Source organism: Cololabis saira, chromosome 2 (assembly GCF_033807715.1).
Source record: "Cololabis saira isolate AMF1-May2022 chromosome 2, fColSai1.1, whole genome shotgun sequence".
NCBI classification, from domain to species: domain Eukaryota; kingdom Metazoa; phylum Chordata; class Actinopteri; order Beloniformes; family Belonidae; genus Cololabis; species Cololabis saira.
This window is the reverse complement of record NC_084588.1, coordinates 55,135,967-55,149,342: the sequence shown is the minus strand read 5'-3', so window position 1 is coordinate 55,149,342 and position 13,376 is coordinate 55,135,967. Positions and strand designations below refer to the sequence as shown.

At 44.4% G+C, this 13,376-nt stretch overlaps 1 protein-coding gene across 1 annotated transcript in view; it reads left to right on the top strand.

Annotated features, from left to right (window-relative positions):
• Positions 1-13,376, top strand: part of ppfia1 (PTPRF interacting protein alpha 1) — a 92,721-nt gene that overhangs the window by 57,759 nt on the left and 21,586 nt on the right. Inside the window, 7 exon segments of the mRNA XM_061707189.1 lie at positions 615-648; positions 1,711-1,835; positions 3,097-3,290; positions 5,566-5,662; positions 6,527-6,538; positions 10,911-10,992; positions 11,070-11,270. Of these exon segments, the coding sequence (XP_061563173.1) occupies positions 615-648; positions 1,711-1,835; positions 3,097-3,290; positions 5,566-5,662; positions 6,527-6,538; positions 10,911-10,992; positions 11,070-11,270 (745 nt within the window).

Genomic DNA, 13,376 nt, shown 5'->3' with positions numbered 1-13,376 from the left:
TCAATATAATATATATAATATATATCAGAGCGGAGGTCTGAGGAATGTGGGGGTTTATTTCCTGGACCAGAGGGGGGGGGGGCAGTAGCAGCAGTAGTGGAAATTATTACTACTATTACGGCTGCAGAAACAGCTGAGCTGAGACTCTTAGAGCCGAGAGTGTGTGTGTAAATGTGTGTGTGTGTGTGTGTATAAAGTTTGAGTTATGGTTCTGTGTCAAAACAACGCTGTGCCTACGGCGTGTGCTACGCGTCGACGCGGACCTCACGGCGTCACGGTGACGGCGTCACCATGACGCCGTCACGGTGACCACGCCGTTGGTTTGACGTGTGTGTGTGTGTGTATATAAGTGTGTGTGTGTGTGTATATAAGTGTGTGTGCGTGTGTGTGTGTGTGTGTGTGTGTGTGTGTGTGTGTGTGTGTGTGTGTGTGTGTGTGTGTGTGTGCGCGTGCGCGTGCGTGCGTGCGTGTGTATTTAAGTGTGTGTGTGGTGTATATAAGTGTGTGTGTGTGTGTGTGTGTATATAAGTGTGTGTGTATATAAGTGTGTGTGTGTGTGTGTGTGTGTGTGTGTGTGTGTGTGTTGCTCTACTAACTGCTTCTCTCTCTCTGCTTCAGCCTAGTGACCTGCGGAAACACCGCAGGAAGGTAAACTGGCAGCTTCTCCTGTTTCTGCATCCTTCATCCTTCACCCCTCATCCTCTCATCCCTTCATTCCTCACCCCTCATCCTCTCATCCCTTCATTCCTCACCCTCATCCCTTCATTCCTCACCCCTCATCCTCTCATCCTCCATCTCCTCCGTCCTAATCCCTCACTTTTGTGGAGTTTCATGTCTCATTCCTCTCATAATTCCACTCAGACCATCAGGATCCAGAACCTTCTGTACTGAGATAAAGATAAACATTTAACATTTCAAGGTCTGGATCTGGACCCTGGTGGTCGGTGGAGGTGTGTGTGTGTGTGTGTGTGTGTGTGTGTGTGTGTGTGTGTGTGTGTGTGTGTGTATGTATATATATATATATATATATATATATATATATATATATATATATATATATATATATATATATATATATATATATATATATATATATGAATTTTCTTCTGATTAGCTTATGTAGCTTAGCTAAATACTGAAAAACATTGTGCTTTGAAGGAAATGAAGCAGCACTTATTTCCAGCTGAGGTTTAAAATAACTTCATACCTGAGTTTGGAGGAAATCGTGGGAGAACTGGACACGTTTTAGTCCTGACAGAAGTCCTTCTTTTATCTGGTTTATGAGCTTTAGCCTCCCAGTTTCACTGGTGAAATGATGTCACGATGACATCACAGCTTTAGTATTATGATCCACCATTTTATTAATAAAAAAGTTGCAAGTGCATTTTATAATAATCTTCTCAAAATGTAATAACTTATTACATAATGCAGCAAAATTTATTACAAAATGCTTTGGAATTACAAAGTTATTACAGTTTGGACGTTATTACAAAATGTGGCTCAACAATCCCTCTGCTGGATTCCTGGTCCTGGTTCAGGTTCCTGTTCCTGGTTCTGGTTCCTGGTTCCTGGTTCTGGTCCTGGTTCTGGTTCCTGGTTCTGGTTCCTGGTTCTGGTTCCTGGTTCTGGTTCTGGTTATAGTTCCTGGTTCTGGTCCTGGTTCCTGGTCCCAGTCCCCGGTCCCCCCACTAACGTGTCCTGTCCCCCCAGTCCAACCAGGAGGACAAGACCACCATCCGGTGTGAGACGTCCCCCCCCTCCACCCCCCGGTCCATGAGGCTGAACAGAGACGGGGGACACGCAGCCAGTCATGAGGACATCCGGGACATCCGCGGGTGAGGGACGCTTATTTATTTATTTATTTATTTATCTATTTATTTATTTATTTTTTTCTTTATTTTATTTTTTTATTTAGCACAAATCAAAAAAACAGTGCAAAGACGAACGAAGGCAAGTTTATTTACAGCACAATTCAACACAAGGTGACTCCGTTTCCACGTATCAGAAACGCTGGTGTTTTTATTATTATTATTATTATTATTATTATTATTATTATTATTATCATTATTATTATTATTATTATTCTCGCCAGAAGTGAATTGCCTTTTTTTTTGCCTTCAAATGCTCGAAAACTCACCACATTTTGCACACGCTTCCAGAGTCGCGAAGAATTACGTATTTTATGTTTTTTTGAAGAGACCCCACAATATGGTTTGACTTACAGCAATGACCTTTATGTGTCTATTATATCAGACAAAGCTCTACAAAAAAGTGTCTTGGACCCATGCTCTAAGTTACACAGGAAGTCCGGCCGGCATTTTGAACAGAAAATGTCATTTTTCATGAATTATGGTCATTTCCAGGCCTCGTATTTTAACGAACTCCTCCTAGAGATCTTATTGGATTGGCTCACAACTTGGTTTGTACAATCTAGACACATGGCCGATGCTAAATTACAAAGCTTTTAAGTTTTTACCAGAGGGCGTGACCGTAGTGATCCGGCGAAGTTTGAGGTCATTTTTAAGCCTCGCCATCAAACATCAATTGGCTGTAATTCAGCAATACATGATTTGATGTTGTTGAAAACGTATGTGCATGATTGTAGACTGAGCCTGAAGACATCTATGGTGGAATATTCAGGATCGGTTGTAGCGCCACCTGTTGGCACCAGGAATTGTCATGTCTTCTAGTATGCATCTGTGCTCCAAGCAAGATCAGTTTATTGATTTCAAACCTGGGAGGGAGCTGGAGGGGGGGCGGGGGCCAGGAGTGCGAGGGCCCCGATCAACGCTGCTTGCAGCTTTAATTTTATTTGTCTTTTCTCTCCTCAGGCTGGGGGGGGACGGCGGCAGCAACCCCAGCAGATATAATAATGTTATATTTTATTATTTTCCAGGCTGGGGGGGGACGGCGGCAGCAACCCCAGCAGATATAATAATGTTTTATATTTTATTATTTTCCAGGCTGGGGGGGGACGGCGGCAGCAACCCCAGCAGATATAATAATGTTTTATATTTTATTATTTTCCAGGCTGGGGGGGACGGCGGCAGCAACCCCAGCAGATATAATAATGTTTTATATTTTATTATTTTCCAGGCTGGGGGGGGACGGCGGCAGCAACCCCAGCAGCAGCAGCAGCAGCCAGGATTCTCTCAACAAAGCAGCCAAGAAGAAAAGCATCAAGTCGTCCATCGGACGGCTGTTCGGGAAGAAGGAGAAGGGCCGGCCCGCCAACCCGGGGAGGGAACCCGGGGGCCCAGGTTCAGGTGAGACCTCTGGTACCGGTTCAGGTGAGACCTCTGGTAGGGCTGGGCGATATTGTTAGGTTCCTAAATCAACATACATGAATTAATAACTTAGGAAAGACACAGAGACTGTTAGAAAGGATTTTTCAGGCCTTTTGCACAGAAGGGAAGCAAAGTCGGAGCCCTGCAGAGCAACATGGCTCTCTGGCTCTCGATGAAATGCTTGCTGGCTCCTCCTTTGCATCAGGTATTTATTGAAAAACTGACAGGAACATGACCATTTTAAGACAACCAATGGTAGACAGTGGATGGACAATGGGAGGAAACAAACAGATAAACAGGACATTTCAGTTGAAGAACAACTAATCTATGCTATGCAGAGCAAACAGACATCCTTTCTGTTGAGGGTTTTGAACAAATGATCCAACTGACCATGAGACGGTTGTGGACCAGCCCAGACCCCTGAGTAGTTTAGGGAGTGGCTGTTGTGACTGGTAACATGTGATAAGCAATTGTAAAAAAAAAAACCCAGTCAGCTCTCCAACTGACTTGATTCTGATTCTAATGATTTTCATAAGGACAAAACTAATTCAAAAAGGTTGATTAACCTCACAGATATATCGGGATTTTAATATATATCAATATATTTTCAAACGCGATATGGTACGAGACAATATCGTTTATATCGATATAGCTCTTTTTTATGATTTTGATCTAGCTTATTTTGTGACAAATTGACTTGAATGTTTTATTTGAGATTGTCACAAATGTTTTGTTATTTGCACAACTGTCAACCTCAGTGGAAAAGTCTGCCTGTTACTGTCTACATTGTATTAATTACAGTGTATTTTAATTTAATTGTTATGCAGGAAAGGGATATTTGTTTTATTTTATTCAAGAAGCATTTTTATTCTATATATGCAGGCAGTTTATTTTTATTTCATTTGTTTTATACATGTTGATATTGTGCAGACCTCTGTTAATAAAGGAACCTGTGTGACATTTGGCACGAGGCTTTGTATTAAAACTGACTGTTTTTTTAAGAAATGAAGCTAACAGAGATGCTAACAGAGATGCTAACAGAGATGCTAACAGAGATGCTAACAACGATGCTAACAGAGATGCTAACAGAGATGCTAACAGAGATGCTAACAGAGATGCTAACAGAGACGCTAACAGAGACGCTAACAGAGACGCTAACAGAGATGCTAACAGAGATGCTAACAGAGACGCTAACAGAGACGCTAACAGAGACGCTAACAGAGACGCTAACAGAGATGCTAACAGAGATGCTAACAGAGATGCTAACAGAGATGCTAACAGAGACGCTAACAGAGACGCTAACAGAGACGCTAACAGAGACGCTAACAGAGATGCTAACAGAGACGCTAACAGAGATGCTAACAGAGATGCTAACAGAGACGCTAACAGAGATGCTAACAGAGATGCTATGCTATAATGCTTTGGGGTCAACCTCAGTGGAAAAGTCTGCCTGTTACTGTCTACATTGTATTAATTACAGTGTATTTTAATTTAATTGTTATGCAGGAAAGGGATATTTGTTTTATTTTATTCAAGAAGCATTTTTATTCTATATATGCAGGCAGTTTATTTTTATTTCATTTGTTTTATACATGTTGATATTGTGCAGACCTCTGTTAATAAAGGAACCTGTGTGACATTTGGCACGAGGCTTTGTATTAAAACTGACTGTTTTTTTAAGAAATGAAGCTAACAGAGATGCTAACAGAGATGCTAACAGAGATGCTAACAGAGATGCTAACAGAGATGCTAACAGAGATGCTAACAACGATGCTAACAACGATGCTAACAGAGATGCTAACAGAGATGCTAACAGAGATGCTAACAGAGACGCTAACAGAGACGCTAACAGAGACGCTAACAGAGACGCTAACAGAGACGCTAACAGAGACGCTAACAGAGATGCTAACAGAGACGCTAACAGAGACGCTAACAGAGACGCTAACAGAGACGCTAACAGAGATGCTAACAGATATGCTAACAGAGACGCTAACAGAGACGCTAACAGAGACGCTAACAGAGATGCTAACAGAGATGCTAACAGAGACGCTAACAGAGATGCTAACAGAGACGCTAACAGAGATGCTAACAGAGATGCTATGCTATAATGCTTTGGGGGAAACCCCAATTATGGCACAGAAAAAATATGGATATATATCGAGTATCAACATTCAGCTAGAAAATATCCAGATATGACTTTTGGTCCATATCGCCCAGCCCTAGCCTCTGGTACCGGTCTGGGTGGACCTGGATCTCTCTAACCCGGTCCTCTACCCAGCAGGAACCCCGGAGGCTGACGGATCCCCCAAGGACGGCCTGGGGGGGATGGGCACCCTGGGGGGCCCGGCGGAGAAGAACCGCAAGCTGCAGAAGAAGTGAGTCCCTGCTGCAGACCCGCCCCCTTAACGGGGGGGTTAACTAGATCCTGGTTCACTAGGGGTGTAACAATATTTCCAAAATCTATCAAAAACTAGGACTGTTTTGGTCCCGATCACGGGACTCTTGGGGGTTTTGAGCTCCCAACTTTAACTTATCAGGTGATCAGGAATCAATGTTTCTGATGTAAAGATTGTGTCGTCCCCAACGGTGAGAGGATGAAACGATAACGTTAATTCTGGCCAAACGTTAAAGTTTGGACTTTTCATAGTTTATTTATTTATTTAATTTTAGTTGTTACATTTCTGGAAAAGAAAAAAGTCAAATCATACATGAGAGAAACTATTCCGTTTGTGTCTAAATATTTGTACTTGTATAAACTGAAAATGCATAATGCAAACCTGACATTTACTTTTAGTTCAGTTTGTGGAAAATGGTTGGCCTGGCTTTCTCTTTAAACTTAAACAGTTATAAAGCTTTACAAACTGGAACAATAGGGCAAACACACAGCATTGTTTTGTATTTTGTGTCTTTTAAGTCATATGTTCTTCATTCCAGGTTGTTAAATTACTGCTATAATATCGTATGGTGAGGTTAGTGTATCGTTACACCCCTAGTGTTAACTAGATCCTGGTTAACGACATGAGTCCATGAGCTCTGTTGCTGTTGTTGCTCCTACACCCCCCCATCTCACCTCACCCCCCATCTCACCTCACCCCCCCCACCTCCTCACCACCATCACCCCCCCCCACACACACACACTCCCATTCATGTTGTTTTGCTTTGTCATTTGCATCAGTTCACTCTCTCTCCTTGTCATTTGATTTACCCCCCTCCTCCTCCTCCTCCCTCCATTCACGTAGTCCCAAGACCGGGTAAGTTGTTGCTGCTTGGCTCCTCCCACTCACTCCAGGCTCCTCCCACTCACTCCAGACTCCTCCCACTCACTCCAGACTCCTCCCACTCTCCCCAGACTCCTCCCACTCTCCCCAGACTCCTCCCACTCTCCCCAGACTCCTCCCACTCACTCCAGACTCCTCCCACTCACTCCAGACTCCTCCCACTCTCCCCAGACTCCTCCCACTCACTCCAGACTCCTCTCACTCACTCCAGACTCCTCCCACTCACCCCAGACTCCTCCCACTCTCCCCAGACTCCTCCCACTCTCCCCAGACTCCTCCCACTCTCCCCAGACTCCTCCCACTCTCCCCAGACTCCTCCCACTCTCCCCAGACTCCTCCCACTCTCCCCAGACTCCTCCACTCACTCCAGACTCCTCTCACTCACTCCAGACTCCTCCCACTCACCCCAGACTCCCCCACTCTCCCCAGACTCCTCCCACTCTCCCCAGACTCCTCCCACTCTCCCCAGACTCCTCCCACTCACTCCAGACTCCTCCCACTCACTCCAGACTCCTCCCACTCACTCCAGACTCCTCCCACTCTCCCCAGACTCCTCCCACTCCCCCCAGACTCCTCCCACTCACTCCAGACTCCTCCCACTCACTCCAGACTCCTCCCACTCACTCCAGACTCCTCCCACTCACTCCAGACTCCTCCCACTCACTACAGACTCCTCCCACTCACCCCAGACTCCTCCCACTCTCCCCAGACTCCTCCCACTCTCCCCAGACTCCTCCCACTCTCCCCAGACTCCTCCCACTCTCCCCAGACTCCTCCCACTCACTCCAGACTCCTCCCACTCACTCCAGACTCCTCCCACTCTCCCCAGACTCCTCCCACTCACCTCCAGGACTGAGTCTGTCCTCAGGGCCTGATCTCCCATGATGCTCTCTGTTCTGCTGCCAGAGCAGCTGCACTCAGACATTTATACGTAGACGCTGCATCGAGCTGCTGATACGTCAACGTCGCCGCCATATTGGATGTTCAAGACTGTAAACTAATACAAGTAAATGGACTTATTTTCATAAAGAGCCTTTCTACAAAGAAATTCATGTTATATCAGCTATAGAGAACAAGGTAGTGCCGAAAAACAATATTTAACCCTCTCACAAAAATAAGAAAAATAGAGAAACATATTTTCTCATCAACAAAACATATTTTTAAAATTTTCAAGTGACAAAATAACATATTTTAAATATTTTTCAGATTTTTTTCAATTATTTTATTGTCTGAAAAAAATGGTTCAAATGTTATTTTATTGTCTGAAAAATGGTTCAAATATGTAATTTTGTTATTTGAAAAATGTTTAATTAGTTTTGTTGATCTATTTTTCTTATAGCAGATATAACGAATAATGAAGTAATGAATTACTCCTATGTGGGATCAATAAAGTTCTTATTTTTGCCACCAAAGAAAATTAAATATATTATATTTGGTGCCTAACTGTTTCCCAAGTATATTAGTGCGTGTGTGTATGAATAAATGAGACATAAAACGTATATTTCTTTGTAGAAAAGCGCTTTATGAAAATAAGGAAAAAGGAGAAAAATATGAAAAAAGAGGAACAAAGAGGAAAAAATAGAAAAAAAAGAGGGGAAAAAAGTAAAAAAGAGAGAAAAAGAGGAAAAAAGTGCGTGTGTGTGAATGAATAAATGAGACGTAAAACGTACATTTCTTTGTAGAAAGGCGCTTTATGAAAATAAGTCCATTTACTTGTATTACTTTGCAGCCCAGTCTTGCCACATCCAATATGGCGGCGACGTTGACGTATCGCAGCAGCTCCATGGGGCGTCTACGTATAGATGTCTATGGCTGCACTAACAGGAATGTTCTGGTTCTGGTGCTTGTTCCTCTCGGAGCATGGCGTTAGTGCAGGAACGTCTGCAGGACCGTCCAGGTTCTGGTTCTGGTTCCATCAGAACCTGGACGGTCCTGCAGCCCGACGTCTCCCCCTGGTGGCCGGAGCTTTTACTACCATGATGCATGATGGGAATGTGGCGCTGAAACTGTTTCCACCTCCGTGCACGTGGGGGTTCATCTGTGTGTGTGTTTGTGGGTTCGTGTGTGTTAACAAGACTGGGTGCTGTGTTGACCAAACCATTCAAAAGTTATAGCATTTACTCTGGGCTATTTGCTGTGTGTGTGTGTGTGTGTGGGGGGGGGGGGGGGGGGGGGTATATATATATATATATATATATATATATATATATATATATATATATATATATATATATATATACCTACCATGAACCGATTCCCAGCAGGACTGGGGGTCGGCTAAGGTCAGGGCTCATGGGTCGGATTTCTCCATTTTCCAGGTTAAGGTATATGAAGTCTGTACTGACTGAGTCATGTGACCAGTTCTGGCTGACCAGTTCTCAGCAGCTGAGCTCTGGTTGCCCCGGCAACAAGAACCTCGACATAGAACCTTCCGGTTTAGCTGTGAGAAAAACCCAGATTTTGGCTTCTGATAAGCTCTGAAATAACTCTTTTGATTTGTGAGAAAACCGTAGCTCGTAGCAGAAAAACAAAAACATCGTGAGAGACACAGAACCCGGCAGATTCTGACAATCCTAATTTTATTCAGATATTCCTTAAAATGAGTGAGTAAGCTCAGTGCGAAGACAGAGTGAGATTCTTTTGAAGAAAATGTTTGATTACATTACAGTGAATGGGGACTGAGACAGGTATTGGCGCCGCTTTAGCCTCCCCCATTTAAATTTTGTGCAAACCCCGCCTGTCAAAGTCACATTTTATGAATCCCAACACCTATGTCTACATTCTGGCCAAAAATTATTGGTCTCCTTTTTACGGTTTGGCTGTGAGCTCGAGTTACAAAAAAAAATTCAGGTAATTTTTTTTTACTGTCTGCCACTCTACCAACCGACATCCGCACTCTAGATTTGACAAAAAAGTGATTTCCAGTCCTCGCTTGAGTGCTCATATTTTGAAAAGTGTACATCTTAGGAAAAAACTGTTTGGGGTTTGGAGAGAAGAGAAGTTTTCCTCCGTTTTGAAGTTTGAACGACATTTCTACGTGCAGGTATGAGAAAGTTAGGTGACTCAGAAAAAAGGTGAATTTTGTCTTTTTTTTTACCTCCTCCCATCCACAGTGTGACATTCCGTGCCACACACATACATGGGAAAATCTCCCCATTAGTTTGGAAATTTGGAAATGTTTTTGCACTTCGTGTGAAAACTATTTTTGCCATCGCTCTGAAAATCCACAGGACTGTAGTTAAATCCAGGGCCTACAACTTTCTAAATCGGTTCAGAGTTTTTCGAGTAACGGTGTGCGAGTGGTGAGGCCCCAAAGTTCTCCCAATGCGTTCCAGATGGCGCTAAAAGCGCAAGTTTTTGCACGTTGCGCAAAAAACGTGCCCACCAATCGCTAATAAAAGTCATACCACTCGATTCGCGCTTAAGGTGCACGTTTTTACTTGTTACGCGCCGAAGTTTATACGGAAGAATAAATAAATAAATAATAATAATTAAGCCTGAGCAATAATAAGAGTGCCTCGTGACGCAGCCGTGGCACTTATAATAATTAAAGCTGCAAGCAGCGATGAACGGCCTCCATCCTGGTGCACGTTCAGGCTGCAGTGGAAGCTTGTATGACTTCATGTAGATTCTTCAGAACTGGACATTTAGTGGATGAAACCACCCACGACTCTTTATATCAAACCATTCAAAAGTTATGGCAGAAAGTAGGAACTATCAGATATGGACCAATCAGATGAAGGGGGGGTGCACTTTTTGACGTCTAGCGTCGCCACGGTAACGCTTTTGACTGAGAAAAGTAATGCGCGTCGTCGCAGGATGTAGACGCACATTTTGATGTATAACACACCTGGGTGCACGTTACGGTTTGGCTGTATTAACGGCCGAAGGAATGGCATAAATTGCACCAAAATGACACGATTAATTCAAAATGGCCGACTTCCTGTTGGGTTTCAGCCATGGCTCCAAGAGACTTTTCTTTAAGTTGTGACATGATACAGGTGTGTACCGATTTTCGTGCATGTACGTCAAACCGTATTGTGGGGCTTGAGGCACAAAGTTTTCTAGGGGGCGCTGTTGAGCCATTAGGCCACGCCCATTAATGCAAACCATGAAATATCACATTTATCACCAGGACTGGCTTGTGTACAAAATTTGGTGACTTTTGGGGCACGTTTAGGGGGAAAAAGACCCTCCTTTCGTCTGAAAAATTACAATGAGAATGACAACAATTCCTACAGATACAATAGGGCCCGAGCACTGTCAGTGCTAGGGCCCTAATGATAATAATAACGGCTTCTCTGCTGGTTCTAACCCGGTTCTAACCCGGTTCTCCGTGTTCCAGGCATGAGCTGCTGGAGGAGGCCCGGCGGCACGGCCTGCCCTTCGCCCAGTGGGACGGGCCCACCGTGGTGTCCTGGTTGGAGGTAGGAACCCCGTCCTGGGGCAGGGGTGACCTGACCCCGCTGTGACCCCTGACCTCTGACCTCTACCCTCTCCTCAGCTGTGGGTGGGCATGCCGGCCTGGTACGTGGCCGCCTGCCGGGCCAACGTGAAGAGCGGCGCCATCATGTCGGCTCTGTCGGACACGGAGATCCAGAGAGAGATCGGCATCAGCAACCCGCTGCACCGGCTCAAGCTGAGGCTCGCCATCCAGGAAATCATGTCCCTGACCAGCCCGTCGGCCCCGCCCACCTCCAGAACGGTACCGCCCACTCACTCAGGCCCCGCCCACCTCCAGAACGGTACCGCCCCCTCACACACCCAGGCCCCGCCCACCTCCAGAACGGTACCGCCCTCACTCAGGCCCCGCCCACCTCCAGAACGGTACCGCCCACTCACTCAGGCCCCGCCCACCTCCAGAACGGTACCGCCCTCACTCAGGCCCCGCCCACTCACTCAGGCCCCGCCCACTCACTCAGGCCCCGCCCACCTCCAGAACGGTACCGCCCACACTCAGGCCCCGCCCACACTCAGGCCCCGCCCACCTCCAGAACGGTACCGCCCCCTCACTCAGGCCCCGCCCACTCACTCAGGCCCCGCCCACCTCCAGAACGGTACCGCCCACACTCAGGCCCCGCCCACACTCAGGCCCCGCCCACCTCCAGAACGGTACCGCCCTCACTCAGGCCACGTGGATGAGATTAGTTTAGTTTAGTTTAGTTTATTGGTCCTTTTCAATTTCCAAAACGCAAATAACCCAAAGTACAAGTGTAAATTATCAGTGAAATACAAAAAAATATATATAATCTTTGGTGTGTGTATATATATATATATATATATATATATATATATATATATATATATATATATATATATATATATACACAATTTTATACAATTTTGACTAAAAACCAGGACCAAAAGGTGTAGACTGAAGCCTGAGCTTATTCCCTTTTCACAAAAAAATTAGTTAGTTTTTATAAACTAGTGCAATGTCATTAATAAATATCATTCCATACAGTAAATATAAGCAAAAATCAATAATAGAATAGTACATACACATACCTACACACGCATATATGTACACGTCCACAGGTACAGGCTTGTGTGTATTATACCACACACACACACACACACACACACACACACACACACACACACACTCATACATACACACGTCCACAGGTACAGGCTTGTGTGTATTATACCTTTGATTTAGATGTATTAATCATTTAGTATTTCTATTCTGAATTGTAATAACTGGTAATAATAAGTTCATTTCTGTATCAGCTGTTCCACAGATTCATCACTGATTCATCGTTGTTTAACGTTGGTTCTTAGATTCCTGAACATAAATGTTCCTCTTAGTTCATGTTAGCCAGGAGTTGAGTGTCCGAGTGGTCGGGGCTTCAGCTCACGATCCCAAGGTCGTGGGTTTGATTCCCGGCACTGGCGTAACTTTGTGCTTCCTTGGAAAGATGCTTTACTTTCCTCACTTCACCAGGTGCATGATGGGTACCAGCTAGCTAGCTAGCTAGCTTTGCTAGGGAAGTATCCAGCGGTAGACTAGCGTCATGTCCTGGAGGTGGTTACCATGGTTACCACCTGTTACCGTGGTTACCACTAGTGATGCACCGATTGTTCAGTAACCGAAATTGTTCGTCCGAAAATGGCAAAAAAAACACTTTCGGTGACGAACAACAACGAACAATTAATAACAGCGTTGTAAAATAAGGAAATAGACTGGCCGCTCCGTAACGGTTGCACCACAAACATAAATCGTTGGCCAACCAAAAAGTAACCACATAAGAATTTTACCAACATTCACCAGCAGGTGGAACCAAAACAACATAATGCTGGAAATTAAAACATGTTCAGTTTTTTATGTTCAATAAATATTTTCTACCTTGTAATTTTGTAAAAGATTGTTTTCTTTGAAAAGCATGAATCAAATGTATTTGAGTTATACAATGGTGAAGAAATTGGGAAAATAAATGAAAAACGGCTGAAGAACCATGTTCGGTATTCGGCCGAGTGTTTATTATTATTTTCGGTTTCGGTTTCGGCCACAAATTTTCATTTCGGTGCATCACTAGTTACCACCTGTTACCGTGGTTACCACCTGTTACCGTGGTTACCACCTGTTACCGTGGTTACCGCCTGTTACCGTGGTAACAGGTGGTAACCATGGTAACCACCTGTTGGTTTGCGCCACAGAAACCAGACGTAAACACCGGCTCTTTGGGCCACGAGGCTCGAAAAAGGACTTTTCTAGTTTCATATTTCTAACTCTGCTCAGGAAGGGTTTTATTGTTGATTTTAAACATAAATTGCGCTGTTTTAAACATGAGCATGGCTTTGTGATGAT